Genomic DNA, 27,764 nt, shown 5'->3' with positions numbered 1-27,764 from the left:
TCTTCAGGCTTCTGCTGACTGTTGACATATTGACGAGTTGTCTGTCTGTCTGTAGGAGGAAGTACAGTACACACCGGACCATGACTCTGCCCCGGTACTGTCACACAGACCGCCCTGCGGTCCACCCCCGCTACACCCGTCCTCTGCTTGCACTAGTGAGTACCCCGCCCTTGCTCGTACTGCTGTCATTCTTCCGGTCGGATCACAGATGTTCACTACGAGCTCGGCGGCCTGCGGCACACACCGGCACCACCTCCCATCCTCGAAGGCCACATCCATCGCGAACTTGCGCCAGCCACAGATCCGGCTTCCCCCAACGTGGGCGCCGGCGCTCACTACCACACGTTCGCCCCGCATCTGGTTGTCGCTGATCGTGGAAGTTGAGGCCTTCTTGTGCTCAGTGGCCGTCACGCGTTTGCAGTGGTTCGCGGATAGCGGGCGCGCGGCGCACTAAGCTACCGTCCTCTGCATGCTTGAACCTTATACGGCGCGGTTTTCGGTTCGCTGATCTCCAGGATGCTTCTTGATCCCCGTGCTTTGAAGCTACCCGTGGTTCGCGGTACGGGGCGTGACGTGGTGATCGAGCTTAAGGAATGGGGGTGAGAGTCGGTTGGTCTCGCCTGAGTGGAGTCGATGCGATGATAGGTCGGTGAACCGGTTGTTGTTGCGGGCGATGAGGGGGTATTGCTTATGCTCATGTCCGGTTCGGGCTGTGCTCTGTCGTTTGGAGGTTGAAGCAGTGTTCAAGTTACTCGTGCAGGGACCGGAAGTGTGCATGATTTTGTGAGCCATGATCCTGGCCGTGACGTGCGCTGACTGTGTCTTTTTAGGTCTCCGCTGTCCGCTGTGAGGATATGACGTGGGTTAGGTATTACCCATAAGTCATGTCAGCAATCCATCTCCGCTGTTGGATCATGCGTTGCGTGAATAGCCGTAATGAATGACGATGTTCGCCCTTGAGCTTACCGTCATGGGGCAAGACCGATCGATTGTCGCCGCCATCTCGAGCACGCAATGTACCCGTCAAGATATCAGTTAACCAGGGCATAGTCCAATCTGTACGTCCCCCATCCAAATCCTGAACGGTCCCGAAGGCTCAATATGCATATGAACGTCTGCTATTCATTAGCCAGGGTTGCTGCGCGATACAGAGTAACCGTGTTCGAGTCCCGTCGCCTTCTTCATCACACCACCTGCGTACTGCCGCTTCTACCTGCGGCGTCCGTAACGTAGGTACTTGGTGATGTATCGAACTGGCAACTCCGCTGCCGTACGTCCTTGTATGTTCGCCTTGAGTGCTGTCGCTAGCTTTGACGGTGCCTCGCCCATCCAGCTCATCTGCAGGCCCCAACAACAGGGCATCTCAGGGATGGCTGCCCTAGGAACCCAGGCCCCATCTCTACCATTTGAGTTCGTTCCTTCGCCTACCGCGCAGAACGCAATGATTGGTAGGCGGATCTCAGTAAGTCTTTCTGTTCATCTGTCATATACGAGCTCGGAGCCTGAAGCTGCATTGCCTTTGCCAGTGAATGTCTAGGCTTGTCTGCCAGCATATATGTCGAATTGCAGGGATCATGGCCTCTCCGGCACCGATTTTGCGTTACGGCAAACCGTGAGTATCGCACGGTATGATCCTGCGTATATGAAACTGATGCAGGGTGGGCCATAACTCAATAGTATTGCCGCAACTTTGGCTTCTGTTTGGGGAAGGTGGCCGCATTTGGCTTCCATTTCGACCGTTGGATGCCGATGTGCCACAATGATCGTCGCCGAAAACTACGACTCGATCGTGGCTGGTGCAAACGCTCTAGCTCGCGTTGCCCGAATGATATCAAATTCGACTTCAGCTTCTTGATCGCTTGACATGTGAGTCTCTCTTATTTAAATAGTTGCTCAGCAGCTAACGCGACTCTTTAGAGAGGACGACGATTCTTGAAACTTAGGTATCATTAATGTTGCGTTAATGTCCGGTCGAAGTGCACCTAAAGCCTTTATCCAACATCTGTCATGCTTGCCGCCGCCGGACGGTGGCCCGTCAAGCGCTGTCAAGCCTGCCTCATGAGCAGTGCACTGCATGAATCGAATGTGGCGGCCGAATGGATCGAGCCGATCTCGACTCAGATCTTGCGCCCGGCGCTCCCTGATCAGAGAGGCTTCTCGAGCGTCTATCATTATGGCGTACAGGCCCCAGGGGCGGGCGCACGTTCGTGGATGGGTCGACACACTAGGTTCAATCGTTCAAACGTTTCAAACAGCCAAGGCACGGCTGCAGTCTTCCTCTCGCAATCTCCACGGTGCGAGACCGCATCGGTGCTCCGATGTTGCTCGTGTTGCCGTGTGAGGTGTACTCAGGCTCTCAGCCTGAGTACGCCGACCCTCAGAAGAAACGACTCGGACGCGGGTCGCTATCGCGGTGGGAAGGTGAGTGGTCAATCATGCGCTCATTCTGCGTGTGGCGTCCAATCCAAATTTCCAGGTTGTCGGCGCGCGCAGCCAGTGTCGAGTCTTCCGACGTTCTGGTCTGGCGCTGTCCGATGCGATCGTGTGCCAGTGCCTGCTGAAATGTGTGCGAGTCTGGGCAGCCCGCCATCCAGCGTTGAACTCTGATGAGCGGCTCAACGCTCTCTTATTTCTTCCTGCCCCTCTCTCAGTCCGTCGACATCACTACCGGTGCAGAATCATCTCCAGCTCGGGCAGGGGACCGTGGCAAGACCTCCGGCTTGACACCCAGTGTTGAATGGCCGGAACCGGTGCGAGCGCCCCCGAATGCACGCCAATCATACTATTGGAGGTATAAAGCAGTACGGGACACGTTCCGCCGTACCTGCGCCGCCCTTCTGAGCCTTCCGCGTCCGGTGCACTTGACTCCACTCGTCAGTTGGGCACCAGGGCCCGCGCCCTTGTCCATATGGCGACATCACCCAAGGTTACGGTCTTCCATAGGCGGTCCGACTACGATGTACACAGCTATGTCGTAGGTGGACCCGGAGATAACGCGGTGCACCGTCTGAACGAAGAGCGACGCGCCATTCTCTCTGAAATCGATAATGCCAAGTTCTCGTACGTATTTCCGTGCGTCTTCTTTCCTTTTACTACTTGACGAGTCTCCCTTCGCTGTTTCTAGATGGTTCCACATCAAGGTCGCGTTCGTTTCTGGTGCGGGGTTTTTCACCGACGCGTATGTTTGCATTGCCTTCCTCCTTCACTGTTCGAAACTGACACGCTGCCGCAAGGTATGACATCTTCGCCATCAATGTCGTCACCATCATGTTAGGATACGTGTATGGCGACGGTACGTACCTCGCTACTTGGTGCCGTCACGACGCAAATTCCTCATGTCACCGTTTGGCTCCACAGATCAGAGCGCGTCGATCCCCGGAGTCGCTGGCCGGTCGCTCAGTGCGATGCAGCAACTCGGCGTGAAGATTGCCACGCCCATAGGTATCATCGTCGGCCAGCTGCTCTTTGGATGGCTTGGGGACGTCATGGGTCGCAAGCGGATATGTGAGCACTCACTATCAGTTGTGCAGTGCTCGTTGATACTGAACAATCCATGAATGTACCGACGACCAGATGGGTTGGAGCTGTTGATCATCATTATCGGCACGTTCGGTCAAACCATTGCTGCTCCCAGCATGGCTGTCAGCTTCATTGCGTTATTGATTGTCTGGCGCACCTTCGTGAGTACTCTTCTATGATACATCCGATGTGGTGTCTCATACTGACTGAGGCCATGCACAGATGGGGATAGGTATAGGAGGGGACTATCCTTTGAGTGCGGTCATCTCGTCCGAGTTTTCGTCCACGCACATCCGTGGTCGGGTCATGACAGCGGTCTTTGCCAACCAAGGATGGGGCCAGCTCGGTGAGCACCGACCTCCGCATTGCCCTTACCACACACAGAAGCTTACACTCTTGACAGCTGCAACCGCTGCCTCCTGCGTCGTCGTGCGCGCCTACAAGTCCAGCCTCCTCTCCAACGGCAACACGCTGCTCGAGGACATCGACCGCATCTGGCGAATAATCGTCGGGTTCGGCTGCGTGCCCGCGGTCGTCGCGCTCTACTTCCGGCTCACGATCCCGGAGACGCCGCGCTTCACGCTCGACATCCAGCGCAACGTCGACAAGGCCGCACGCGATATCGACGAGTTCCTCACGCACGAGGGGTACACAGTCGACCCCGAGGCCGTCTCACGGCGCCTGAGCGCGCAGAGGGCGACGAAGGGGGACTTTCGGAGGTACTTTGGGAGATGGGAGAACTTGAAGGTGCTGATCGGGACGAGTTATTCGTGGTTCGCGCTTGATGTGAGTCTCCTTTGCGTTCCGGTGAACGGTGTTGTGTTGATAAGTCGACACAGTTTGCGTTCTACGGGCTCGGCCTGAACTCGTCTATCATCCTCCAGGCCATCGGCTTCGGTTCGCCTGACAAGGGCATCACAGGTGGGCAGGCGATTTATCAGAACCTCTTCAACGTCTCCCTTGGCAACCTCGTCCTCTCCCTCGCGGGATTCGTCCCGGGATACTGGGTCGCCTTTCTCTTCATCGACCGTTGGGGCCGTAAGCCGATCCAGCTCATGGGCTTCTGCGCTCTGACTGTACTCCTCGTCGTCATGGGTATGTCTCCTATAGCGCATGTTTGGGTCATTGATGCCAACGGTTCTTCCCATGCTTCGTAGGCTTCGCGTATCACAAGCTCACGTCGACGACACGCGGGACCGCCGTGTTCGTCTTCCTCTACTGCCTTGCAAACTTCTTCCAGAACTTTGGGCCGAACACGACGACGTTCATCGTCCCCGGTGAGGCGTTCCCGACGCGCTACCGCTCGACTGCGCACGGCATCTCTGCGGCGAGCGGCAAGTTCGGCGCCGTCCTCGCGCAGGTGGCCTTCCAATGGCTCAAGGACATCGGGGGCCCGATTGGATCCAATGCTTTCCTGGATCATATGTACGTGTTCGATATTCGACCGTGAAGTGATGACTGGGTGTGCTGACGGTGATTTGTGGTGCAGCTTGCAGATCTTTGGGTTCTTCATGCTGACGGGTATCATCTCGACGTTGATGATACCGGAGACGAACCAGAAGACCCTGGAGGCGCTCTCGAACGAGCGGCAGGATCGGTTCTTTCGGTTTCTTGGTAAGTCTTCAAGTTATCCCTTCCGTATCCGCACTTGATACCGAGCGCGCAATGGAATGATTGCAGATCCCCGGCGCCGCTCCAGTGTCAAGACATTCGCAAGCGACTTCCCACTGACGACGATCAAGCTGAAGCCATTCGAGCCCACCCACGACCCTGAGCCTGAGGCGGATCCGCCAGATATATGTATTGATACCCCCGTCGCCCCGCTTCACAGACCTGTCTTCGCACATGTACATCAAGAGCACGAGCAGTTCGTGAGCTCGCCGTATTTGTGGAGCCCCTCGGCGTCCTCACTCAAGTGTTGATGGCGCTCAGGCTTGTATACCTAACTTATCCGACTCCTTGCTCATCTGCCGCGCACGCTCATTCTGTCTTCGCGCTCATTGTGTTGCTTCCTTGCGTACTGGTAAGATCAGATTTCTTCAGACTACCTCGACATTCGTTTTTCTGTACAGCGGCTTTGTTTGCGTTTGGTACAAAAGTCCTGGGGCCCTTGGCATCATCGATCCTTGTTGAAATCTGTGTAGAGTAAGACGTGCTTGTATATGGAATTTGTATAGATTCAACACAGACTGTCGTTATCAATTCTAAATGTTGTTGGGATAATATTTGGCATATTGTGCCGGCTGCACGCCGCAACCATAAGTTAGCGACAGTAGAAGCAAAAATGACCAGCCCCCATTATAGCGGAAATCCCATAGGTTCATGCCCGCGAACCCACGAACTAGACCGCTCATGCTCACATCAACATAGTGCCAATATACAAATTACCGAATGAGCATGATAGGAGTTACCGGGCAATTTAAGTCGATCCAGTCGACTCCTTGTGTGTGTTGTCGAACGCCCGCGCCACACCAGGCAGTTTTGAATTCTGTGCACCATGCTGCCCATCACGTGAGGTACGCTCGACACGGCTCGCTGCTCTCCTCACGACTGGCCAATGGCCGTCAATGTTTCAAAGCATAAGGGCGAGGGGGCGTTGACCTGGGAAAGTCTAGTAGTAGACCAGATATCATGAGCGCCAGCCGTTCCGTGGGTTCAGAGGCGTTCAGTAGCAACGTGCTACTGAGTCCGTGATTTCGTTGACACGTGGGAAGCGCCATGCGTGCTGGAGGAGGTTGCGTATCCGGCGTCGTTCCTTCTCTTCGTCACTCGTCACGGCCTGAGAGTTGGCAAATGTTCCAGCATTCACACCAAACTTCGACCTTCTGATGTCGGGTCAATAAGTTCGAGTTTTCTCACAGATTGCATCTCACGCACGCCTGCTTGATTGACAATCATTGCCAAATCAATACCATCTCTCCACAGTGTTTAAGCGCCGATTATATGGCGCGGCAAGGCTCTTATCCGTCTCTTTATTTTCAGAGTTGCCTTGCTGTCTGCCAGAGTCTACCAGGCTACTGCCAGGGTAGTCCTTCGCTAGCATTACACAGGAAGATATGACTACAGCACCTACAACATCCGCCGGAGCCACGAAGCGGACGGAATGGGATTGGAACAGGAAGCTGGACAAGCTTCAGAGACGCTTCGATGCGTACAAGGACAAACCAGCACCCGATCCCGACGCCTCTGACTATGACTCGCAAGAGGAAGAGGAAGAGAAGGACGTGCTTTGGGACATACTGCGGAGTGCATGCAAGCTCGTGAACATGGGCCAGGCGACCAAGCACTCGGATACACCGCAGATCGTCCAGCAAGTCCAGGCATTGATTAACAAAGTCGTAGAGCTCAGCATCAAGAAGCATTTTGGGTATAATGGGCTCAGGAGCTTTGCAGACAGGCCAGACACGCTGGTTGAGGATTCCATGCACTCTTTCATGGGACATCCTAGTGGCAAGTTGTTCACTCCCTCGACAGAATTTCTAAATTTCCCTTTTTTGTGCAGGGGACAGGCTTGCGGACGCGATGTCGAATTTTATGAGCTTTTTTGGATTACCGGCATGTGAGTGCGAGTTTGTTCCGTTACGCCTGTGCTCACGTATCCTGTCAGCTCCACCGTCCGGGCGTACCATTCTCCCTTGGACAAAACAGCAACAGCCTCACCCGGGATCCACACGACTCTCGCGTTTCCGCACTGGCGTGGAGCTTCCTTCCTATACAGAGCGCCCTCTCGCTACCGCTGTCCTCCAGGCCCGCTGCGAAGTTTATGACGCTGCCATTTGTCAGCCCATCCGGATGGCGCTGTCGGACAGCGGTGAGTGTCTCGCGGTGGCCGCGCACGCGGGGTACAAGTCGCGCGACCCAATGCTGCTGTACTGGCTCCCGAATGAGGGTCCGAACCCTGAGCAGAACTCCGTCGAGCCGCCGCTCATTGAGCCGGGCTTGAACATCGTACTCGACGACACGCGCAAGTTGATGTTCGTCGAAGACATCGACCGCGTCAAGTCCTTCTCATGGGCGGACAAATCGGGTGATCCGGTGCATACGCTTAACTCCTTCAGGTCGCACCGTGGCCCTCTCGCACTCTTGCCCAACGGCCGGTTGATTCGAGGCGGCGAGGGATCCGCGCTGTGCTGGACCCTCGACGAGCTCGAGACACATGGGCCTGACTACCGGCGTATTGGCGCAGGGGTCTATCGCTGGGACAACTGCCTGCGCAGTCTTCCATCTGATGAGGACGAGGAACACAGCACAGGCAGCCGACCAAGCACGAGGATAACCTTCGCGGATCGCGGCTTCTTCCCGCGGATCTTCCACCTTCACCAGCCCAGTGGGCACTTGCTTGTAGGCGAGGACCCCAACAGGGGACATGCCTGCGTCGAGCTTGACATGGATCATGGTGGTGCGGTTGCGGGGCGCTATCTAGGCCACGCCGCCACGGTTGCCGACTTCTCGACCAGCGAGGGCGACGCAAATGTCTTCCTGACGGCTTCGGCGGATGGTTATGCAAGACTTTACGACCGTCGGCAGCCACTCCCTGTCCTAACTTTTGACGTCGAGAAGCGCGAGGGGCCACTCTTCGCTGCGATGCTAGTGCACGTCGACGGGCTCCCAAGTAAGCGCCTCTCTACCTACCATCAAACTCAACACTGACATACCATAGTCATGTTCTCCGGCGGCCGCAAAACGGAGGGGATCAAGTGCTGGGACATCCGCGCCAAGAAGTGTATCTACGAGCTCAGTACAGGAAACACCTCTGTCGAGGGCCTCGCCTGGTCGTCTGCACAGTCGACGCTTTACGCCGCCACATCCACTTCGTATCAGGACTGGATCGGTAATCACTTCAGCTACCGCGACTGCAAGGTGCCCAGCGGGACGGATATATTGCCGCCCAAAAAGATGCACAACAACCTGTACTGGCCCGACCGCGCGATCCATGTCGAGAATGCGTTTGGGTATGTGTACGATGCGGGGACACACGTCATGCGTTAGTATCACGTTCCTATTTGTCTCGAGCAGAAAAAGCTAATTGTTATGCGCAGTGAGGTATTCGTTCAAGGAGCAGCCCGAACCCGACATTCTGCCCATTTACGGTGACGCCAGACCACTGAGCGAGGACGACTGGTTCTGATCACTTCACTCCTTGATCACCCTGTGCCATTGTTCATCGCTCGGTCTTGCACCTTTGTCATCTGTATCGTTCACACCACGCAGACAGTAAAACCGTTGTATCTCACCCACAAAGAAATACGTCATAAAAACAATCTCCAACGAATGTGAGTCAGTGCTACGCCTGTGGCTTGATCTACGAGACCTGCCAAATCGGGACCAATGCATGGTTGCGAAGCGCCCGCGTCTCAGGGACGTCGCCGTCACTTCTTCACCTCGGACTCGTGCCCAACAGTGCTCTGGATCTTACTGACTTGTCCAAGTACCTACCGAGATATCTCAACCACTAGGTAAACACGCCGGAGGATGGCTACAGCTCCAACAACGACCGGCTCTATCCCGAGGTCTGAATGGGATTGGCAGGGGAGGCTAGCTCAACTGCAAAGACGGTTCTACGCACATAAGGATAGACCAAAACGCGACATTGATGACTCGGACTATGACTCAGAAGAGGACGAAGACGAGGAGCTTGTACCCTGGGAGACTCTCCAACGTGCATGCATGGTCGCGAACAAAGCCCAGGTGACAGGACATCCGGACACGCCAACCATTCTCGAGCGGGTGCAGGAGCTACACACCAAAGTCATACAAGTCTCCATCTCCAATAGGTGGCGCCCTACTTCCCTGAAGAGCTTTGCAGATAGGCCGGGCACGCTGGTCAAGGACTCGATGCACGCGTTCATGGGACACGCGAACGGTAATTCAGGCATACACCTCTTCGACGAGATTGGTCTTGACTGGCCAACCCAGGAGATGCGATGGCTAACGCTATGGCAAACTTCTTTGGGGGCCTTGTGGGCAGGCCGGAATGTAAGTGCATATATGCTGTATACTACTGAGATGCTCAATCCTCCTCGCAGCTCCAACGAGTCAGGCTGTACGTACCATTCTGCCATGGAAGAAAGAACAGCAGCCCCATCCGGCATCCACGCGTCTCTCGCGCTTTCGCTCTAGGCTAGAGTTCCCTTCCTCGTCGACCCATCCCCTAGCAACTGCAGTCCTCCAGGCGCGCTGTGAAGTCTATGACGACTTCATCTTGGAGCCCTGCCGGATGGCACTCTCGGACAGCGGCGGCTGTCTTGCAGTGATCTCGAATGCTGGGTACAAACAGCGCGATCCGTTGCTGCAATATTGGCTCCCGAATGCGGATGCGAATTTCAAACAGGAGGCTCTCATCCCACCACTCATTGAGCCGGGCATCAACATCGTGCTTGACGACGAGCGCGAACTCATGTTTGTCGCAGACCGCGACCGCATCAAATCCTTCTCGTGGGCAGACAAGTCGAGCCGCCCGGTGCACAGCATGAACTGTATGAAGACGCATCGAGGTCCGCTCATAGTACTACCTGGTGGCCGCTTACTCCGCGCCGACGACGGGTCTGCCCTATCTTGGACACTCGACGAATTACCGACACACGGTTCTGGTCCAAACTACTCGCGGATCGGTCTAGGCAGGTATAGCTGGGCAAACTGTATGCGCGACCGCAACGACGACCAAGAGGAATACAGCACGGGGAGCCTGCCGAGCACGACCGTGCCCTTGCGCTTCCACCCGCGCACGTTATACCTACACAAGCCTAGTGGGCATGTCCTCGCGGGCGAGGACCCCAGCAAAGGATACGGTTGCGTTGCGCTCGACCTCGAGCATGGCGGTGCCGTGGCGGCGCGCTATCTTGGCCATGCTGGAACAATCGCCGACTTCTCCACCAGTGAGGGCGATGCGAACGCCTTCTTGACGGCTGCTGGGGATGGCTATGCGAGGTTGTATGACCGCCGGAGGCCACTGCCTGTCCTGACGTTCGACGTCGAGAAGCGCGAGTCGGCACTCATGGCCGCGGTTCTCGTGCATATCGATGGTATACCGAGTAAGTGCATCGCACTCACCACCTGTTCCCAGTCTGACCTCCTATAGTCATGTTCTCGGGCGGCAACAGATCAGCAGGCATCAAATGCTGGGACGTCCGCGCAAAGAAGTGCGTATACGAGCTCAGCACCGGGAACACTACCGTCGGGGGACTCGCCTGGTCATCCGCGCAGTCAACGCTCTACGCCGCCACCGCAAGTCCGTATCTCGACTGGAAGGGTGGTTATTCGAGCTACAGCGAGTTGCATATGCCCGAGGTTGCGGACATCTTGCCGCCCAAGACGCGTCGCCCCGGCCGCAAGGTGTTCTGGCCCGACCGTGCGATCCACGTCGAGAATGCATTTGGTTATGTTTATGATGCGGGGATGCACGCCATGTGTGAGTTCACTTTTCGTGGTGCGTCGGGTGGCATGGGTTGATCAGTCTTTGCAGTGAGGTATGCGTTCAAAGAGCAGCCCAAACTCGATGTGTTGCCGGAGTACGGGGATGGTCGACCAGGGCGCGATGATTATGGCTCCCTGTTCTGATGCTTTGACAGTCTCATCCTTCACCAATGTTTATCTCTATCAGATTCTATTGCTCGACCTCGCGCCTTCGCGCCTTACGAATCACTACTGTATTGTTGCCGCGGTATCTGTAGAAGCTCGTCTTCCCCTTGTACACGATGTATCATAGCAGTGTAGTATAGCACGAATATTGTACATGTAACATATAGCATGACTTTGCTGCCGCAAACTCTGCCTTCTCCTGTCTGAGGACAATAGGGATGCGTGAAGTTCTGGTCGGACGCTCTCGTTCAAGTGTCAGTCGGCGAAGTTCCCACTAAAGGTTTACTTAGTATTCGATACCTGCGTCAAAGTCTACTTCAGTGAGTCTAGAACCCTCCATTGACGGCTTCGGAACTTCAGCCCAATGCTTGATTGCTAAGGCTGACTAACGCGAACTGAGGATGCTGTCTCCAGACCTGCGGGCGAGGATATTTAGAACCTCTATGTTGGCTATACAGTTCCCGCTATACAAGGACGACTCAGTAGTAGCACGGTTTGCAAGCTGACACACTCTATGTTGAACTGGGAAGACGGAGTGTCTGGCTGTCGGGTTATGTGATGCACCGCGACAATCGTGGCACGCGGAAATGGAAGCGACAGCCAGGAACTTACTTGACCACCAGGGCCTAATGGTGAGAGCGCGCATTGCATAGGTGCAGACATGTCATAGCACCCTGTCCCAGTACTGGCACCAAAGGCCCAGGCGTGCTTGCATACAACCGTAAATACGGTAAATATCCCCGATGCAAAACCGCAAAGACGTAGCGGAAAATGGAACACGGGCCATCCGGCCGGGTCTTATGCCTCTACAGGCTTAGACTTTTTCTGGAGCAGACAACAATGACGCTCAGCAACGAGGATGGGCAACGTGAAGAGACGACGCACATATGCTACGGCACTGAAGTCGTAGTTGATGCCTGCCTCCTCTAACTTCCGTTTCCGCTGCGCCTGGCGCTTCAACAGACGCTTCTCCGCTCGTTCTTGCTCCTCCGGTGTACGTGGCTAGCATGAAGTCAGTGTGTTGCTCGTCGACTGATAGTGGCTGAGGTACCTTGTTGTGCTGCACACGCGCGATCCGACTCCTCGGGACAACGCGCCACTTCCTATTTGCGCCGATCCAGAGCTCGGGATGAACTTCGTCTTTAGGGATGATCTTGCATGTCAGGATGTGCCCCATGAGCAAGTAGTTGTCCATCGTCTCCGCGACGATCTGGGCGACGGAAGAGGAGTCGAACTCGATGAAGGCGTAGTGCTTTGAGCGACCGGTCTGCAAGAGTGTGATAGTTAGCTTTGGAGATGCACAGGATGCGGAGTGACTAGCCTTCTTGTTGCGCGATAGGCGCAACCGAGTTACCGGCCCGAACTGAGATAAGTACTGGCGCATCTGGTCCTCATAGAAACCGTGAGGTATCCGGCCAAGGTAGATGACACCGCGATCCTCTGTCTGTCAAAACGTCAATACTGAGTGAGGCTCGAGAACGACTTGCGATGCGTACCGGATGCCTCTTCGCCTTTTCCAACTTTTTCTTCACCACCGCGTCATCCTTCGCAACAGTCGGTAGTTTTGAGACGTCAATACCGCCCCACTCCTCGCCCATCTCTTCGTCCGATGAGTCATCATCATCTGTAGAGAAACCGTAGAGATGGTCCGCCTCGCCGTCGACCTCTGCATCCTTCTCCACTAATGGCGCCTCGTCGTCGTCAGACGCGGACGGCTCAGGCTCGGGGGAGGGCGCCTTGTGCTTCTTCTTGTCTTTCGACTTCGACGACAAGATTGGATGAGAGATGCCTACGGAAGTAGCTGAGGACTCCTTGTGTGCCTTCTTCGATGGCTTAGGCTGTTCGTCCTTCGCGGTGGCAGCCTCTGTAGCCTCCACACCTTCCTGCTTTCCCGTCGCTTCAATGAGGGCACCCTGCGCAGGGTGCTCAGCCTCCTTTGCGGACTTCCGCCCTTTTTTCGACTTCGCCTTCTTTTCCGCCCCCGCGATCATCTCCACATCCTTCGCCTGCTCTTCGGCAGCAGCGCTCTGGTCAACAGCATCTGTTTTCTTCCCCTTTCCCTTCCCCTTCACCGGTGCAAAGTCGACTACCTCTTTATGCTCTTTCTGTTGCTTGTCCTTGCTCTTCTTCGCAGCCGCCTTTTCTGCGGTATGCGCCTGGACCGACTCTGTCGGCGTAGCAGCCTCTTTCTTCGTCTTCCTCGACTTTCTCGAAGCAGACTCGCTCTCCACAGGTTGCGCGTCGTTAGATGCCCTTGGAGTAGCGTCTGCTCCTGCCTGCGACCTCCTCTTCCTCTTCTTCGAGTCTGCGTTGGATGGCTCCGCGCCGGGAGACGTCGGCATAGGCTCTGCTAGCTTGGCGGACATAGAGTCTTTGGACTTTTGCTTCTTCAGTTTGTCTAGCGAGCTCGGAGCCATGACGGGATATGCAGCAGCGGAAGACGACAAGGAGGCAGCGGGCGGCGGGCGCGAATGGTCGAGATTATTTGTCCCGATGCGATCTATAGCAGGCACGTGGGTTTGTTTACCAAGAGCCTCTGAATCAAACAACCGCTTCGCCTCTTTTGGTATCTTCGTCTCTACTGAATGCCTCCGCCATGTTCGCGCGTTTCGCCAACCCTCATGCCCTCGATGCGAAAATTGAAATTGTCTCACGCAATACTATAACAGAGGACGACACAGAGTCTACCGGTGAAGCTCTCCGCGACGACGGACTGTTGAGCGAACTGGACCGACTTGTGAAACGCTCGCTGGGTGAGCTTGATGTCCCCGGAAGCGTCGAAGAAAAGTCCAGGAAAAAACGCAGGAAGATAGAAAAGGATAGTACGAAAAACTGTCAGGAAGGGAGTGCTGAGTCCATGGCCTCCATACGTACGCACGAGGCATTCGTTCCACTGTCCAGAGTCCAGACGCACTGACAAGTGTGACGTTCGTAGCGTTCCGCCTCGTATCACGTACTCTGCCTCCAAAAGAGATTGAACTCAGGCCTGCGGGCCCTCCAGTGATTGTGTGAGTTCGTGCTCATATCGCTTGATGTCTTAAACGGCTTACTGAAGGTCCGTTAGTGTTAAGGAGCCGTCGTGTGAAGACAACAACGAAGAGGCAGAATGCCGCAGAGCTCGAGCCCAGGAAGCTGCAATAGATCTCGGCCAAATAATGTCTATGCAATCACGAAAGCTCGACGACGTATGTGATTTTCAATTGGGCGTATCGAAACGTGCTCACTCTCCCGCCAGTCTCATCGGACAAACGGCAGAGGCGCGATCCACGTTACATGCGAGCTCCCTTCGCCTTCGTCGCCGGTAATAGTCGTGGAACAGAGCAAACCTACGCCACAACGGCCGAAGATCGTTAATTCTAAACCATCCCTGGAGATCCGACCATCACCGCATACCCTACGGCCCAACATACATGTCCCAGTGGTAGCAGTAACTGCTGTGCCAGAGGATAGCAAGTCGAAGAGCTCGAGGAACATCCGACGAGCGCGAGCGAAAGCGCACACAACACCTCCACGGCCTCCAGCAACGTTCTGGCGACCATTACGAGAATGGGGTGTCAAAGCCGCTGGCTACTCGGTGGGTTATGAAGGCAGCTGGCCTGTATACGAGAATGATCAGTCGCGATACAAGTATCAGCGCGATACGATGCGGAAGGGGGTACACGCGACAGAATGGCGATGACCTGCTGCATCCTGTCATGCACGGACTTCTAGAGGATATGCAGCTCTGCTACGATGCTATAAAATACAGTTCCCTGGGTATCTATCGATACAGGCCGATCACTCGTCCGGGTCTCATTCTACACTCATCTCGTCAGCGTCCTGTTGATGTGGGTAGTCTCTCGTAGCGATCTGTTTGCCCTTATCCCGATCCCTATGTTCCCGCATCTTCTGTGCCCATTGCTCCTCGCCGCCAGGCACGCCCTTGCCACCGAATGGACCTGCCTCTGAGCTAGCCTCGAGGGCAAGTTCAAGTAGCTCTAGCACTGGGCCATTAATGGGATCGATGCTTAACGTCTGGTAGATACCATGAGCATCGCCCCACTAGCATATGATGATGCAATTCTTACCTCGTGGTACTTGACGATGGCGCCGTCGATGTCACCAAGTAAGTGGTACGTCACGCCGAGGAAACCCATCGCCGTCTGATTACGTGGATCCATCTTCACCACTTCCTGGTATGCTGCTTTGGCCTCTGCTAGACGCCTGGAAGCATTCACTCGATGAGCGACGTTTGCAGCGCGGGAAAGATATACCTACCCGAGCTTGCGATATGCCGTGCCCAAGTTCAGGTACGTGTTTATCCACGCCCGTTGTGAGGTCTGCACGATTTGTGCTAGCTCGAGTGCCCCCAAGAAGAGCGTCACAGCAAACTCAAAGCTGGTCATTCAGATCAAACAATGAATGCTGGCGACATGAAGCGGATACTCACTCTCCCCGGTGGAACGCAAGCACGCCACGCTCATTAGCAAGTAGCGGGTCAGCGTCGCAAATGAGGTTTGCAGCAGTGAACGATTCATTGGCCATCTGAATATTGGAGAGGCTGATGTGCTCCATTCCGACGAACATCAGTGGAAGGTGCGAGCCGGTGAACAGGCGGGTACATGTCGAGTATGCTGTTATCGCGTGGTCATGCTCGCCTTCATGTGCGAACGTATGTGCGAACGCAATCCACGCCGGTGCAAATCGCGGGTCCATGAGCGACGTCTTGCTTTGGTGTGAACACTACATCTAAGCCAGCGCTCCGCCCTGAATGAGAACGTGCATACCTGAAGTATGTGCGTGCCTCGGACCACTTGCCCGACGACAGATACCATACACCCACTGCGTACCAGCTAATCGGGGACTCCGGTTCTTGATCGACGAGCTCGTGCGCGAGAATGAAAAGTTTTGAGTTGAGATGAGAGAGATGATGCATGCATGCGAGGTGCAATGGCATGGTGGGCACGTGCACTGTGACGAGACCCAATATCCTGAGACGATGTTCAGACCCAAAACATGATGGCTATCAGGCAGCACGTACCTCGAAGTAACGGTGAAGCAGTCAGCGAATCTGAACTGCGTGTAGAGCGCATCGGCAAAGCTATACAAGACGTCAGGGTTGTCGCCGAGACCATACTCGTCTACGAGACGTGTCCTTGCTAAGGCATGTTCTTCCGCGTGTTTCAACTTGCGCAGTCGAGAGGTGTACATGAGACGCATGAAATCGGCGTCTTCTGGCGTTTGGTCTTTGTATGCAAGGCCTTGGACGAACTCCCACTCTTGTTTTCTGTCAGTATATGCCCGCCGTATGAGAAGGCCAATATACCTTCGTCTGGAGACATCATTTGCCCGTCGATAAGCTGTTGGAACGCCTCGAAACACTTGACGTCCAACGCAAGAGCCTCCATGAAGCATGCCTTTGCTTGGTCTCCCCGATTGAGCTTCAGCATGAGCAGGCCACGAAGGTGACACATAGAGGCTTCGATCTGTGAGCAACGTCAACTTGACCCTTCCAGCGCAACTGAGATACATACTTTGATTCCACCGTCCATGTTCGGTACATCAGGCCCACTCCTCCCAGACTCCCGGAATGGATTGGCCTCGCCCAGAATCTCAGTCGCCTCGTTCCACTTCCCCTGCCTCACTTGACATTGTGCGCACAAATAGCGGCACGCGACGCTCATGTCCACCAATCTCGACACGCCATCTTGATAACGAGCAGCGACGTCAATCAACTCGCTGGGTCCGATTGGCAGGCGTTCCATGATGGGCGCATTCGCGGGTGGCACAGGGAAAGGAACCTCCTTCTGCTTTCCTTTGGAGTTGATGGGTCCGGCCTGTGCATGGCCATTCATACCAGGTGGCTGATATGTACGCTGGGGTGGACCGGTGGGGAAGGGACGCGTCAGAAGACGTTCGGCTCGTGAGTACTGGTGCGTGAGGAAGTACGTCTGCGCAAGCCAGAACGCGTCATTCGGATCATCTGGATGGGCTCGTCATGAAAATGAAGGAAGAGGACGCGTCAACGACGCACTTGTCCAATCAACAATCTTGTCTCCCCAGAATGCCGCGGTCTCATACAGGTGCTGCATGAGCGCGTCGTGTCTCCACAGTCGCATACGGTCTACAATCCCAGCCTCCGGCTCCCCCTCTGCGTCCTCCGCATTCATGTCTTCGTCGTCTTGGAACACATCCGTGGTGTCATTGGCAAGCGGGTGTCTGGAGGTGCTGAACTTCGCCTTCCGCGCGACATGGGGCGAAGCGTACAAAGGGGAAGCCTGAAGAATCGAGCGGTTGGGATCAAGCGCAAATGAATGTGGGTTGGAAGCGATGCTATTGTTTGCTTCCGCGAATGAGTTCACGAGCGACTGTGGCCCGAAAGAGAAAGACGAGTTCAGAGAATGTCTCGGTGGACGCGAACCCGAGGGCGAGCTGAACCTAGGCAGCGAGGAAGCAGCAAAACCACCAGCCGGAGGTGGCGTTGAGCCCATTATGGCGACGAGCACAGCGAGGGTGATGGTGGTGGCGGTCGAGTGGCAGGCGCGTGAAGGACGCGTGAAGGGCGACGTTGAGTCTCACGTGGCGGCGTTTGTTAGGATCCGAAGCTCTTGCCAAACAATGCTCCCGATTTGGCGAGCGCTCTCGTGGCAATCGATTCCTCCACGCGAGTCCACGGTGACGGAGCAAAATTATGCATAGCCGCCGCAGGTGTTTTTCATTTTCCCCCTTATCGATGTCTGAGCGATCGTATAAGTATCCGTCGACGGTCCAGGTACTTGTCTCCCGCCCGCCATCTGGTCGCTGTGTTCTCGAGTCACTTGTGACGCTGACGGTCGAGTCAATTGTGTTACTGAGTCGAAACCATACGATTGGAGACAGCCCAGCCTGTTTTGCTCTGCTTTGACCCCTGCATGCTGAAGTTGGACTTCTCATGTGTCCCAACAGGTTCACAGCCAACATTGTGAAGACCAGTATCATATACGCCGCGGTGAAGTACTGAGCTTACATCGCTGTTATGGGAGCAAGAGGCTGGCATGGCAGAAAGAAGGAAGACAAATCGACGCTCCACGGGAACGGAGCAGACCAGAGGCTATGGTACAACATGTCAGAGAATAGGCAAAGAATCCTGGTCCAAAGGTGTCCGTAGGCCATAAACAAGAGTGACAAATGCAAGCATCGGTACGTCATGGTATCGTCCTGGGGACTGCGGGTGTTGACTCGAAAGCGTTTAGATATCATATATTTCAACCACTCACAGTGGTCGTCATATAGCTATCGCAGCTCTGAGACCCATCGCCCGAGCACCAGCACCGACAGCCCCTTCCCAGCCCAGGAAGCGCTCGCTCCTCGAGCTGTAGTCAGCCTCGTCCGCCATCTCCTCATCGAGCGACCACTGAGCACTCCTCGGCCGACGCGACCACACGGTGATGAACAGCACGCGCTTGAGCTTCCTGTTGTAGAAGAAGTAGTGGCTGCTCCAAAGGAGGGATCCCCGACGATGCATCCGTATACGCGTGGGCGACGGTATCCGGAAGGCAGATTCGTCACTAGACGTAGTGCGCCCACTACTGGGTGACATCCGCCCGTCAGCAGGTATCCGCCGCGAAGGCTGGTCGCCAGCCTCATCGACGTCATAAGGGTCGGCGTCGAAGAGCAGCTCTTCCTCGGAGGATGCCGAGTCCTCCTCGCCGACAGAGGCGACGTCGTCCTCGTCGTCCTCGTAGTCGTTCGCGTGCGGGTCGAACTCAACCATGCTTGGCTCGTACGAGTAGACTTCGCACTCGGCGACGCCTATCGCGTCGTCGATCGCGCGGTAGAGCAACGGATGCGTGCCGGAGACTGCCTTGGGAGGTGCGTTCGGGCTCTGTCGAATATAGTCTACGGGTGACGAGGACGTGGGGAGCGAGGAGGGGAACATGCCGGGCGCGGAACGTGGGTAGGCAGAGTAAGCCCGGGGTGCGTGCGTGCCGCGGTATGTGAGGAGCGCCGTGCTGAGCGAGTTCAGCACGTCCGCCGGCTCCTCGCAGTGGAAGTCGGTAGGCTTCACGTCGGAGAACTCGTGGTCAGGGTAAGCGACGTTGAGCATCGCGATCACGGTGTGGAACGTCTTGCGCGCATTGGGGTCGGACATTGGCCCGAAGGCGGTCGACTCGTCGAGCGCGATGAAAGACGGCACGGGTGGCGAGTTGGAAACCTCGTCGTTGTATGCGCTCTCGAGCTGACGGAAGAGCTTCTTGTCGCGTTTGATGTTCTTGCAGCTGTATGCTTCTATGCGGGTGCGCACAGAGCATTCGGGTCCGTCATGGTCGAGGCGCTGCGCAAGGCGCGAGAGGTCGGGTATGTCGATATACTTCATGGAATGGTCTGTTACTGTAAGTGGTTGTCGGCCTGGGGTGAGGCGTCTTGATGCTGTTGGTATCGTTGCTTGCCAGCGGGGCGGTGGATGGGTATGCGTCTCGGATAAAGGGGCGGCGGAGCGCTGGGAGCTGGCGCGACGCGCTAAACGCGGACAGTGGCAGCCACAGCCCACGCTCCTGCCTAATCCAGACCGACCCGGGGTGTGTTAGCCACGCACGTTCTTGACAAGCAACCACTACTGCCGCTTCCCTCTCAGAACAGGAGATAGGTGTGACCTATTAGTACTTCAGCTTCAGTAGCAGACTCGCTCACAAACAGATGACGACTTTGGTTCCGATCGTTCACGTTCGTCGATTTACTGGCCGGAGACGCTTGCTTCCCCGAATTTGACGATAACCAAAATGACTGCGAACAAGGGCGTATCCCGAGCATATCATGCGAAAGTGTATCACCTCACGTTCAAACTGACAGTCAAGACAACGCAGATACTATGACCAAATCCCGAACACGTATTGTTACAAAACCACGCCCCAATCTACTGGCAGAGTTTCTAGTGTGGCGTTTCGGTCATCGTACAACGTGTAGCTCGATATCGTCCGATATTCTATCCGCAATGGGTATATCAAGGCTGAGCGTTTCGCTCCCTGACAGTGTAGATGAAAGCAACGAGTTGGACGCTGCCCTGAAGTCAGTCGAGGTGCCCGAGTACCAGTGGTGGTCAAGTAGTTCGCCCATATTGCCGATCATACTCGTGCTCCACCCCTTAGATTGCAGGTAGAAGACGTGTCGGAGGTTGAGCATAAACCGCGAGATGAGGATGGATGAGATGCTGATCGCGTTAGGTCAGTTTATCAAAGACGAACGGAGTATAGAGACAAGGCATACGGGGCGACAAAAACTGAAACAAAGTTTGTAATGGCCTGGAGAGACGCGTCAGTACACTTCCAAAGAGCAACATCAATCACATACTCCATTCACCGACTTCAACGCCATCTGCAGGACGTTGAGGAACAACAACGAACTAGGTGACGAACGTTGGTGATCGAAACCCGGCGTCCAAAGCTTAGACATACACGAAATATAACGACCCTTGGAGCATAGCTTCAGTGGCTGACCGATGGTCATCGTGTCGCAACAACGTACCGTCCCGTGCCAATTGCGTTGTGAGGGGTGTCCTTGTCCTAGGGTTGATCACCCGCCGTGTTCTTAGAGTGGTATACAGCGTAAGGCCAATCAGGAGGGCATCCGCGAGGATGGCGCACAGCCGCGTGGCAATGAGTGCTTTGCATGGGACTCAGTACGACCTCTTTGTGGTGCATATAGCGATACGTACCGCTAGCAGTGATAGAGGAAATGTTAGATGACATCAAGTAATTGTTCGAATAGTAGGCACACACTCGTCATATGACTGTACCGAGTAGTAGTCTGTGTAATTGCAGACAGGCATGTCGTCGATAATAAGAACATAAGCATTTGATGACTTCGCGGCGAAGTACTGTCGAGCGAAGTCAGCGCCGCTCCCGTAAAGTGTGGCGTAGTATGCGTACTATGCTTGCTATTGCTATCGCAAGCCCGAGGCCTAGAATGACAGAAGCAATGGACCATCTGCGTCCGCCAATGGCAAAGGCTCGGAGAGCAGAAAATACTTTGAACGTACTCCTTAATGATCATTAGTCAACGGCTGGCTATTAGGGGCGACTCACCTGCGATTATGATATACAGTAGGATAGAGACTACATCATACAGCATGATGGTCGCTTCGCAACTACAATCATGTCATTGACGTAATTATCGCGAGGGACTCGCGTACCTCTGCCAGCGGACTATCAGTAGGGTGTAAACAGGGAGGCATAAATATCAGCTTACTAGAGGGGTATCCCAAGCAACAGTCTGTAAGACGATAGTGATGCCGAGTATCAAGACCATATATCGGTTCAGTAGAAAGATGATCGTCGCTCCGGTCAGTCGCGTCCCCCACACATATCGTATTTCCTGAGCAATTGTCACCGTGTGTTCGTGAAATATCATGGCTGGCAAAGCCATCTTAATTTACGTGGAATGCTCGAGTACAATATGAAAGCTTACTGGCCGCTGCCAACTGGCACGCCGTGTTGGTGAATCTAAGGTAGTAGCAAACATCATCAGAACCATGTCAAGCTCGTAGAACGGTATGGTCACGCACGTTAGCTTGAGGGCAGTGATGTCTGCTTGTGTTACTTGCGTGACGCTTGATGACATTGGGGATGCCGATGGGAGGAAGGGGGCATACAGTGCTGCTGGGAACGAGTCTGCTACGCCCATCTGAACACGCCGAGCCGGTGTATATGCGCGCACTCAGTGTGGGCGGTAGTGGCGCTAGGCTATACTCGGTCGCGGTCGTCTAGCATGTCACGATGCAAATCTGTTGAAAGAGGATAGTTGCGCTGACCGTGAACCACCCACCGTGAAGACGCGTGCGGGGCATCCAAGTCGATGCGAGTTGACTTTTGACAGCCTGGAATGCAGCTCGGCCCCTACAGCGACCGCTGATAGACAAAAGCGCAGCTTTGGACGGCGTCAGAACCGTCTGGAGTAGCGACGGCATACCAGCTGAGCTGCAATTAATGTTGCAGAACTCACCGCAGTCCCTCGGGTCTTGTGCGGTGGCCCCTTGAAGCTGTTGATCACGACCGCAGGACGTGGATAGTAACAAAGAGCAGTCAAGGCGTAGTGCGTGGTCGAAATGTAAGTACCGCAACCTTGTTCCTGGCCTGTATACGAATCAAGGACGCGCCTTACAAGCCGTTTCCCTCAGAGAACGCCTCGAGAACGCAAGGGACTCCGATTCTCCAGCGCTCGGCGGAGTAGTTAGTCCCCGGGCGCGATAGTAATAGTACCAGTGAAGGTCTAGCGTCCGTCGTTACGGAGTTCTATAGTATTGGCTTCCCCGCTGGCGGCCGCCTCGGTATCTGACCGCCTCTTTGCCGGGGTGCACACAACACAATGAGGCGGCGAGGCCAACATGTTTTGACGGAGCTGGCACTTGTCTGGTACAAGGGCCGGCGCAGCGCTGCAACAACATCCCCGGACAGTCCCCGGACCTCGCGGGCGAACGAGATCAATTGACCGGCCGTCTGTATTCAGTAGAAATGATCTGACCATCGTACTTAGATTCTCAGACGCGTCGGTCACGTGTAGCGCGTCAACGCGTTCGCAGGTGTTGAATCCGAGTTCATAACTTACCTATGTATGTCAGATGCCCGACGTTGAGGGTCTAAGCTGTCGCCATGGCCTCGCAGATACACTAAATTTGATTTGCAGACAATGTAGTGTCGACCCTAAACCCTGCGCGATAATCTGAATTAGTCAAGATGTTACGCTAACGTTGTCGCGTCTGGAGTTTGGCACCTGCAGTCAAGTATTGTCCGGCGCCGAGTGGCCAGGGCACCGGTGCCAGCGTCAGCTTGTGCAACACCGGTAAATAGAAAGCGAGCGGACGCTTGAGTTGCCATCTGACATTCCTGGGCGCGAAGTCACAAATCGTCGCTCAGGTGAGGATTTATTTGTCAAGGTGCGTCCCGAGGGATCTATCGATTTGCTCATTTACAGCGACTTCTCGAGCACAATCAGCTCGTCCAGCTTCGTGGTGCTCGTCGGCGTCACAACCGCGGCACTCAGGGGCGCACGAACAACCGTGCCTCCATACCCGAAATGCTTCGACACCACCGCCTTGATACCGCCAATGCTACCCAGCTTGCCCAGCTCCCAGTCAGCGTGACCGAGCAGTCCCTGGATCTTCTCCGCCTCCTGGATCTTACCGGCCTTGTACAGACGGTACACCTCCATGTGCGCCTTCGGTGCAACATTGGGGAGCGCACCGATGAGACCTGCGCTGCCGGATACGAGGCCCTGGAGGAAGACGTCGGACACACCGGGGAAGGTGGCGAACTTTGTGATGGGGACGGTCGAGGTCAACCGGTGAAGCTTGCCGATAGTACCGCAGGACAGCTTGGTGCCGACGATGTTTGGGTGCTTGGCAAGCTCCCCGATAATGTCGGAGTCCAGGTTCAGCCCTGCGGTGACGACCGGGAAATTGTACACCATCGTCGGGATAGGTGAGGCATCCGCGACCTGTTAACCGCTATGAGGGTGAGCGGAAATGATGAATCAAGGGACCGACGTACGTCGCTGTGGAACTTGATGATCTTCTCCGGCGTCATCTGGGTTGGCCAGACAGACGGCGTGAGGACGAGGCAGAACGCCGCGCCCGCCTCCGCGGCGTCCTTGCAGAGCTTCTTCGTCTCACGCGTCGATTGCGCACCGGTGCCCGCAATGATCACCACTTGTTGGAACCCATTGTCGTCGAGGGTCTTCCGCGTCAAGCGTATTGCCTCCTTCCGCTCGTCATGGGACAGGTGTTGCGCCTCGCCGTTACTGCCCTGTACGAGGATACCCGTCACGCCGCCCTAGCATTTCCAGATTCGTAAGCCTGCTTCCGTGCAACTAGATGCCTTGGTACTTACCTTCGCCAGCCGGAGGATGTGCGCCTGGATAGCGGGCACATCGAAGTCCTCGTTCTCGTCGAAGTACAGGACGGCTGGGACGTAGACACCCGAGGGCGGAGGAGTGCTGTTGGATGTCATTGCGGGGTCGGTGCGCTATCTCGAATGCAGCGTTGAGTCATTCTGGAGGTCTATATATCGCATCTCGATTTCTCATCGCGATAGAGAGTGTACGGAGACTCACTGGTCCGCCGGCTTGCCGGCCCTTCCGCTGAGCACTGTCCAGTGCTCACTCGGAGGCACTCACACTGGGTGGTGTATCGTCTCATGATCATCCTAGTCCATGGGTAAGTCCGAGCGTGTCCTCCAGAAGCCATCTGCTTGTAATGTTCCCATGTATGACGAACGGAGTGAACAAAGAAGACTACCGTGGTGCGCAGATGTTGCAGTTATCGCAGGTTGCCAAAAGGAGTAGATCCAGGCAGCGTCGGGCTTAGTCAGCAGCGGACCGAGTACGCGCATCGTCGCGGCAACACGTCCATCCACTTTCTTTCATCTCTCTTGCGCATTCTCTGTCCGCGTCCTCGCCACCAGGAAGCCCGCATGCTGGCTAGCTTACTACACGCGCGACACCAGTGATATCCGGTCTGGACCTACTCTGCGACACGGCCCAATGTACGCCGCCGTGCGCCGTCGTGTCTCCGCGTTCTCGCTGAAGAAGACCATCGCTTATGGCCTGAAGACCCCCTCTCGGAGAGAGCTCGATGCCTCTCGCCCGGCTCATCGACAATTCACGACCTTTCTGACGTCTAACCACCTCCGTTCACGACCTCGCTATGCCCCGTCTCCAGCCGCTCTGCGCCATATGCACGTCCGCGCGCTCTCGTACTCGTCTATCCCCAGATTCGTGCTCCGGGCCTTCCGCGTCCCGATTGCCACTGCGACGGTAGGTGCAGGTGGCGTCACATACGCGAACTACAAGTTTGAAGGTGAGTGCGCTTCTCACCTTCGTGCAGGAGAGAGCGAGTAACACCGTCCCGCTGACAGAGTTCAGGAAGAAGTCTACGGACTGGATCAATAATGTACAGGATACCGCGACGGACTTGTTTGACACCGCATCCGAAGCTGTCAAGTCGGCAAAGTCTCTCATTCCGGACGTGAAGCTCCCTGATTTCGAGACACCACAATTCCTGAAGGAGCTATTCTCAGGAGAGGGTGCCGGCGGCGAGGGTGGAGGAGAGGGTGGTAGGTCAGGGAGCTCCGGAAAGAAACAACCGGACGGGGATGACGCCGCAGCGTTGGCTGCCATGCTCGCTGCTACAACACTGTCTGCATCGGACTCAAAGGCGAACAGTCAGGATGACGGGGCGTCTCCCGATGTACGACAGAACGGTCTCATGCACCTCACAAGGAAGCTCATCGAGATCCGGAGCATGCTGCTGAGCATCGACCAAAGTGACGCTCTCAAACTCCCGAGTATCGTAGTCATTGGCAGTCAAAGCTCAGGCAAGAGCTCGGTCCTCGAGGCGATTGTCGGGCATGAGTTCCTTCCCAAGTGCGTGCAGCTGCTCTGTTACTCCTCTGTCTCGTCTCTTATGCTGCTGCAGAGGCAACAACATGGTCACCCGTCGTCCCATTGAGCTGACCCTCATTCACACCCCCGGGATCGCGGAGGAGTACGGGGAGTTCCCTGCTCTCGGCCTCGGCAAGATCACGGACTTCTCTAACATCCAGAAGACACTGACTGACCTCAACCTCGCGGTGCCCGCTTCAGAGGCCGTCTCCAATGACCCCATTGACCTACGGATATACAGTCCGCGTGTTCCGGACTTGACACTGATCGACCTGCCGGGTTACATCCAGATCTCTTCCATGGACCAGCCTGAGACGCTGAAGGAGAAGATCGCAGGCCTATGTGAGCGGTACATCCGCGAGCCCAACATCGTTTTGGCCGTCTGTGCGGCAGACGTCGACCTTGCCAACTCTCCTGCGCTGCGTGCGAGCAGGAAAGTGGACCCGCTTGGCCTGCGCACGATTGGTGTCATCACGAAGATGGACCTGGTTCCCCCAGAGGCAGGCGCGGAGATCCTCAGAGGCAACCGCTATCCCCTCCACCTCGGATATGTCGGCGTCGTCTGTAAACCCCCTGGCAAGAAGCCGCGGAACGAGTCGACCGCGCTCGTCATAAGACAAGCGGAGGCTGAGTTCTTCGGCTCACATCGCGAGCAGTTCGGAAGCAAGTCGAATGTCATGACCGGCACAGACACGCTGCGACGCCGGCTTATGGAAGTGCTCGAATCGAGTATGGCATCGTCGTTGCACGGCATCACGAATGCAGTCCAGCTCGAGCTCGAGGAGGCGCAGTACCAGTTCAAGGTTCAGTACAACGACCGACGCATCACCGCCGAGTCGTACGTCGCGGAGACGATGGACGCGCTCAAGGCGCGCTTCCGCGAGTTCACGGGGCAGTTCCGCAAGGCGCACATTCGCGCGAAGCTGAAGGCGATGCTCGACGAGAAGGTGCTCAACGTGCTCGAGCAGCTCTACTGGTCAGACAAGCGCACGCCCGAGCTGTCCGCGATCGCGGCGGACCCGAAGGTGAAGCCGGAGAGCATCGAGCCGTACTGGCGCTACAAGCTCGAGGCCGCGTCGTCGCTGCTCACCAAGTCCGGCGTCGGGCGCGACGCGACGCTCCTCGTCGCGGACGGGCTCCGCGCGCTCATCGACTCCATCGCGGCGGGCGAGCCATTCACGTACCACCCCCGCGCCGCGGAGCGGCTCATCCAGTTCTCGCACATGCTCCTGCGCGACCGCATCGGGATCACCGCAGACCAGGTGGAGAACTGCATCAAACCGTACAAGTACGAGGTTGAGGTCGAGCCGCGCGAGTGGGAGCTCGGGCGCACGCAGGCGATGGAGCTCTTCGAGAACGAGATGCAGATGTGCGAGGAGAAGCTGAAGGAGATCAAAAAGCGCGTGGGCGGGAGCCGCCGCTTGACGGGCTTGATGACGTATGTGAAGGGGGTCGAGGAGAAGGAGAGCGAGAAGAGGAGGAAGCGGCTGAGCGGAGTGGAGGAAGAGGGCGAGGTGCAGGATCTCAACGGAGACGACTACCGCTACCCACCAGGACAAGTCCTCGATGGTGAGTCTCTCGTATGCGTGCGGGCTCCTATTCGTTCTCATGTACCTTTTTAGCCCGACACGCCATCCTCTGCTCTGACAGACTGAGCATCCTCAAGCTCCGTCTTGCAGCGCTGAAGTCGAAGCGGTGCAAGAGCGGTCCCGAGAGTGATGTCTTCTGCCCCGAGATCTTCCTCAATGCTATCGCAGACAAGCTGGCTTACACGTCGTCGATGTTCATCAGCATCGAGCTGCTCGACCACTTCTTCTATCAAGTGAGTTCGTGCTATGACACCATAATTATAGGTGGCTAACCTGTCTTGTCAGTTCCCTCGCGAGATCGACTCTCGACTCCTCTATGACCTCGATCGCAGAGAGATCATCGAGTTCGCCCGCGAGAACCCGGCCGTGAGGCGGCATCTCGATCTTCAGGAGCGCAAAGACAAGCTCGAGGAAGTAAGTCGGCTTTCCATGCCCGTATTCGTACCGTACTAATCCGCCACGCTAGGTCATGAAGCAGCTCAACAGCTTAGCCACTCTTCGGCCAGACGTCCAGCCCACGCCCCGTCGGTCTCGCGGCCTCTTCGGGAATATGTTCGATTAGACCATCTTGCCCTCTCGCTTCCCATATTTTTGGATCTGGATACCGGTACTTACTGTAATCACGGCTTGGTTCGTCGCGTATGTTATCTCCACCTCAAGCTCAATTATACATTAGGGTTCCTTCCG

General features: G+C 55.7%; 11 protein-coding genes across 11 annotated transcripts; 6 read left to right on the top strand and 5 right to left on the bottom strand.

Moving 5' to 3' along the window:
• The first annotated feature begins 1,799 nt into the window (after positions 1-1,799).
• C8Q71DRAFT_522745 (uncharacterized protein) lies at positions 1,800-3,011 on the top strand. The gene is made up of 3 exons (XM_047919115.1): positions 1,800-1,866; positions 1,918-2,421; positions 2,477-3,011. Exons 2-3 carry the CDS (start codon positions 2,008-2,010, stop codon positions 2,735-2,737), a joined length of 675 nt encoding a protein of 224 aa, XP_047780234.1. The 5' UTR covers positions 1,800-1,866; positions 1,918-2,007; the 3' UTR covers positions 2,738-3,011.
• C8Q71DRAFT_522755 (phosphate transporter) lies at positions 2,824-5,335 on the top strand. Its single transcript, XM_047919116.1, has 10 exons — positions 2,824-3,060; positions 3,125-3,178; positions 3,234-3,292; positions 3,358-3,504; positions 3,574-3,680; positions 3,742-3,865; positions 3,923-4,305; positions 4,359-4,614; positions 4,677-4,944; positions 5,009-5,335. The coding sequence occupies exons 1-10, from the start codon at positions 2,909-2,911 to the stop codon at positions 5,169-5,171; spliced, it is 1,713 nt and encodes a 570-aa protein (XP_047780233.1). The 5' UTR covers positions 2,824-2,908; the 3' UTR covers positions 5,172-5,335.
• Positions 5,336-6,282: 947 nt separating this feature from the next.
• On the top strand, positions 6,283-8,780 carry C8Q71DRAFT_750419 (uncharacterized protein). The gene is made up of 5 exons (XM_047923273.1): positions 6,283-6,969; positions 7,022-7,078; positions 7,127-8,131; positions 8,180-8,503; positions 8,559-8,780. The coding sequence occupies exons 1-5, from the start codon at positions 6,576-6,578 to the stop codon at positions 8,645-8,647; spliced, it is 1,869 nt and encodes a 622-aa protein (XP_047780232.1). The 5' UTR covers positions 6,283-6,575; the 3' UTR covers positions 8,648-8,780.
• Positions 8,781-8,891: 111 nt separating this feature from the next.
• C8Q71DRAFT_750418 (uncharacterized protein) lies at positions 8,892-11,360 on the top strand. Its single transcript, XM_047923272.1, has 5 exons — positions 8,892-9,382; positions 9,436-9,495; positions 9,546-10,550; positions 10,598-10,927; positions 10,982-11,360. The coding sequence occupies exons 1-5, from the start codon at positions 8,992-8,994 to the stop codon at positions 11,074-11,076; spliced, it is 1,881 nt and encodes a 626-aa protein (XP_047780231.1). The 5' UTR covers positions 8,892-8,991; the 3' UTR covers positions 11,077-11,360.
• A 199-nt stretch (positions 11,361-11,559) lies between these two features.
• C8Q71DRAFT_522698 (uncharacterized protein) lies at positions 11,560-13,584 on the bottom strand. Its single transcript, XM_047919114.1, has 6 exons — positions 12,891-13,584; positions 12,594-12,839; positions 12,419-12,541; positions 12,149-12,364; positions 11,983-12,099; positions 11,560-11,922 (listed from the first exon to the last, which is right to left on the bottom strand). Exons 1-6 carry the CDS (start codon positions 13,512-13,514, stop codon positions 11,896-11,898), a joined length of 1,353 nt encoding a protein of 450 aa, XP_047780230.1. The 5' UTR covers positions 13,515-13,584; the 3' UTR covers positions 11,560-11,895.
• Positions 13,585-13,693: 109 nt separating this feature from the next.
• On the top strand, positions 13,694-14,776 carry C8Q71DRAFT_856279 (uncharacterized protein; the record flags this gene model as incomplete). The annotated part of the gene is made up of 4 exons (XM_047927282.1): positions 13,694-13,967; positions 14,033-14,105; positions 14,162-14,282; positions 14,333-14,776. 4 exons carry the CDS (start codon positions 13,694-13,696, stop codon positions 14,774-14,776), a joined length of 912 nt encoding a protein of 303 aa, XP_047780229.1.
• Positions 14,777-14,832: 56 nt separating this feature from the next.
• On the bottom strand, positions 14,833-17,637 carry C8Q71DRAFT_522630 (TPR-like protein). Its single transcript, XM_047919113.1, has 9 exons — positions 17,111-17,637; positions 16,611-17,059; positions 16,403-16,562; positions 16,118-16,355; positions 15,864-16,067; positions 15,527-15,805; positions 15,355-15,474; positions 15,165-15,300; positions 14,833-15,111 (listed from the first exon to the last, which is right to left on the bottom strand). The coding sequence occupies exons 1-9, from the start codon at positions 17,565-17,567 to the stop codon at positions 14,890-14,892; spliced, it is 2,265 nt and encodes a 754-aa protein (XP_047780228.1). The 5' UTR covers positions 17,568-17,637; the 3' UTR covers positions 14,833-14,889.
• A 560-nt stretch (positions 17,638-18,197) lies between these two features.
• C8Q71DRAFT_522553 (Maf1 regulator-domain-containing protein) lies at positions 18,198-19,879 on the bottom strand. The gene has a single exon (XM_047919112.1). It carries the CDS (start codon positions 19,430-19,432, stop codon positions 18,341-18,343), a length of 1,092 nt encoding a protein of 363 aa, XP_047780227.1. The 5' UTR covers positions 19,433-19,879; the 3' UTR covers positions 18,198-18,340.
• C8Q71DRAFT_750405 (uncharacterized protein) lies at positions 19,560-22,234 on the bottom strand. The gene is made up of 14 exons (XM_047923271.1): positions 22,054-22,234; positions 21,863-21,978; positions 21,617-21,794; positions 21,520-21,554; positions 21,301-21,464; positions 21,138-21,201; positions 20,982-21,079; positions 20,830-20,929; positions 20,578-20,715; positions 20,508-20,523; positions 20,404-20,455; positions 20,320-20,354; positions 19,753-20,263; positions 19,560-19,702 (listed from the first exon to the last, which is right to left on the bottom strand). Exons 3-13 carry the CDS (start codon positions 21,733-21,735, stop codon positions 20,002-20,004), a joined length of 1,083 nt encoding a protein of 360 aa, XP_047780226.1. The 5' UTR covers positions 21,736-21,794; positions 21,863-21,978; positions 22,054-22,234; the 3' UTR covers positions 19,560-19,702; positions 19,753-20,001.
• A 483-nt stretch (positions 22,235-22,717) lies between these two features.
• Positions 22,718-24,343, bottom strand: C8Q71DRAFT_750391 (dihydrodipicolinate synthetase). Its single transcript, XM_047923270.1, has 5 exons — positions 24,160-24,343; positions 23,937-24,106; positions 23,598-23,879; positions 22,822-23,544; positions 22,718-22,758 (listed from the first exon to the last, which is right to left on the bottom strand). The coding sequence occupies exons 2-4, from the start codon at positions 24,054-24,056 to the stop codon at positions 23,017-23,019; spliced, it is 930 nt and encodes a 309-aa protein (XP_047780225.1). The 5' UTR covers positions 24,057-24,106; positions 24,160-24,343; the 3' UTR covers positions 22,718-22,758; positions 22,822-23,016.
• A 245-nt stretch (positions 24,344-24,588) lies between these two features.
• C8Q71DRAFT_856274 (P-loop containing nucleoside triphosphate hydrolase protein) lies at positions 24,589-27,639 on the top strand (the record flags this gene model as incomplete). Its single annotated transcript, XM_047927281.1, has 6 exons — positions 24,589-24,904; positions 24,963-25,470; positions 25,523-27,057; positions 27,111-27,310; positions 27,363-27,491; positions 27,544-27,639. 6 exons carry the CDS (start codon positions 24,589-24,591, stop codon positions 27,637-27,639), a joined length of 2,784 nt encoding a protein of 927 aa, XP_047780224.1.
• Positions 27,640-27,764: the final 125 nt, after the last annotated feature.

Source organism: Rhodofomes roseus (genome assembly GCF_022264815.1).
Source record: "Rhodofomes roseus strain CIRM-BRFM 1785 chromosome Unknown C8Q71scaffold_7, whole genome shotgun sequence".
Taxonomy (NCBI): Eukaryota; Fungi; Basidiomycota; class Agaricomycetes; order Polyporales; family Fomitopsidaceae; genus Rhodofomes; species Rhodofomes roseus.
Note: the sequence above shows the minus strand (reverse complement) of the source record. Positions and strands in the feature narration are given on the sequence as shown.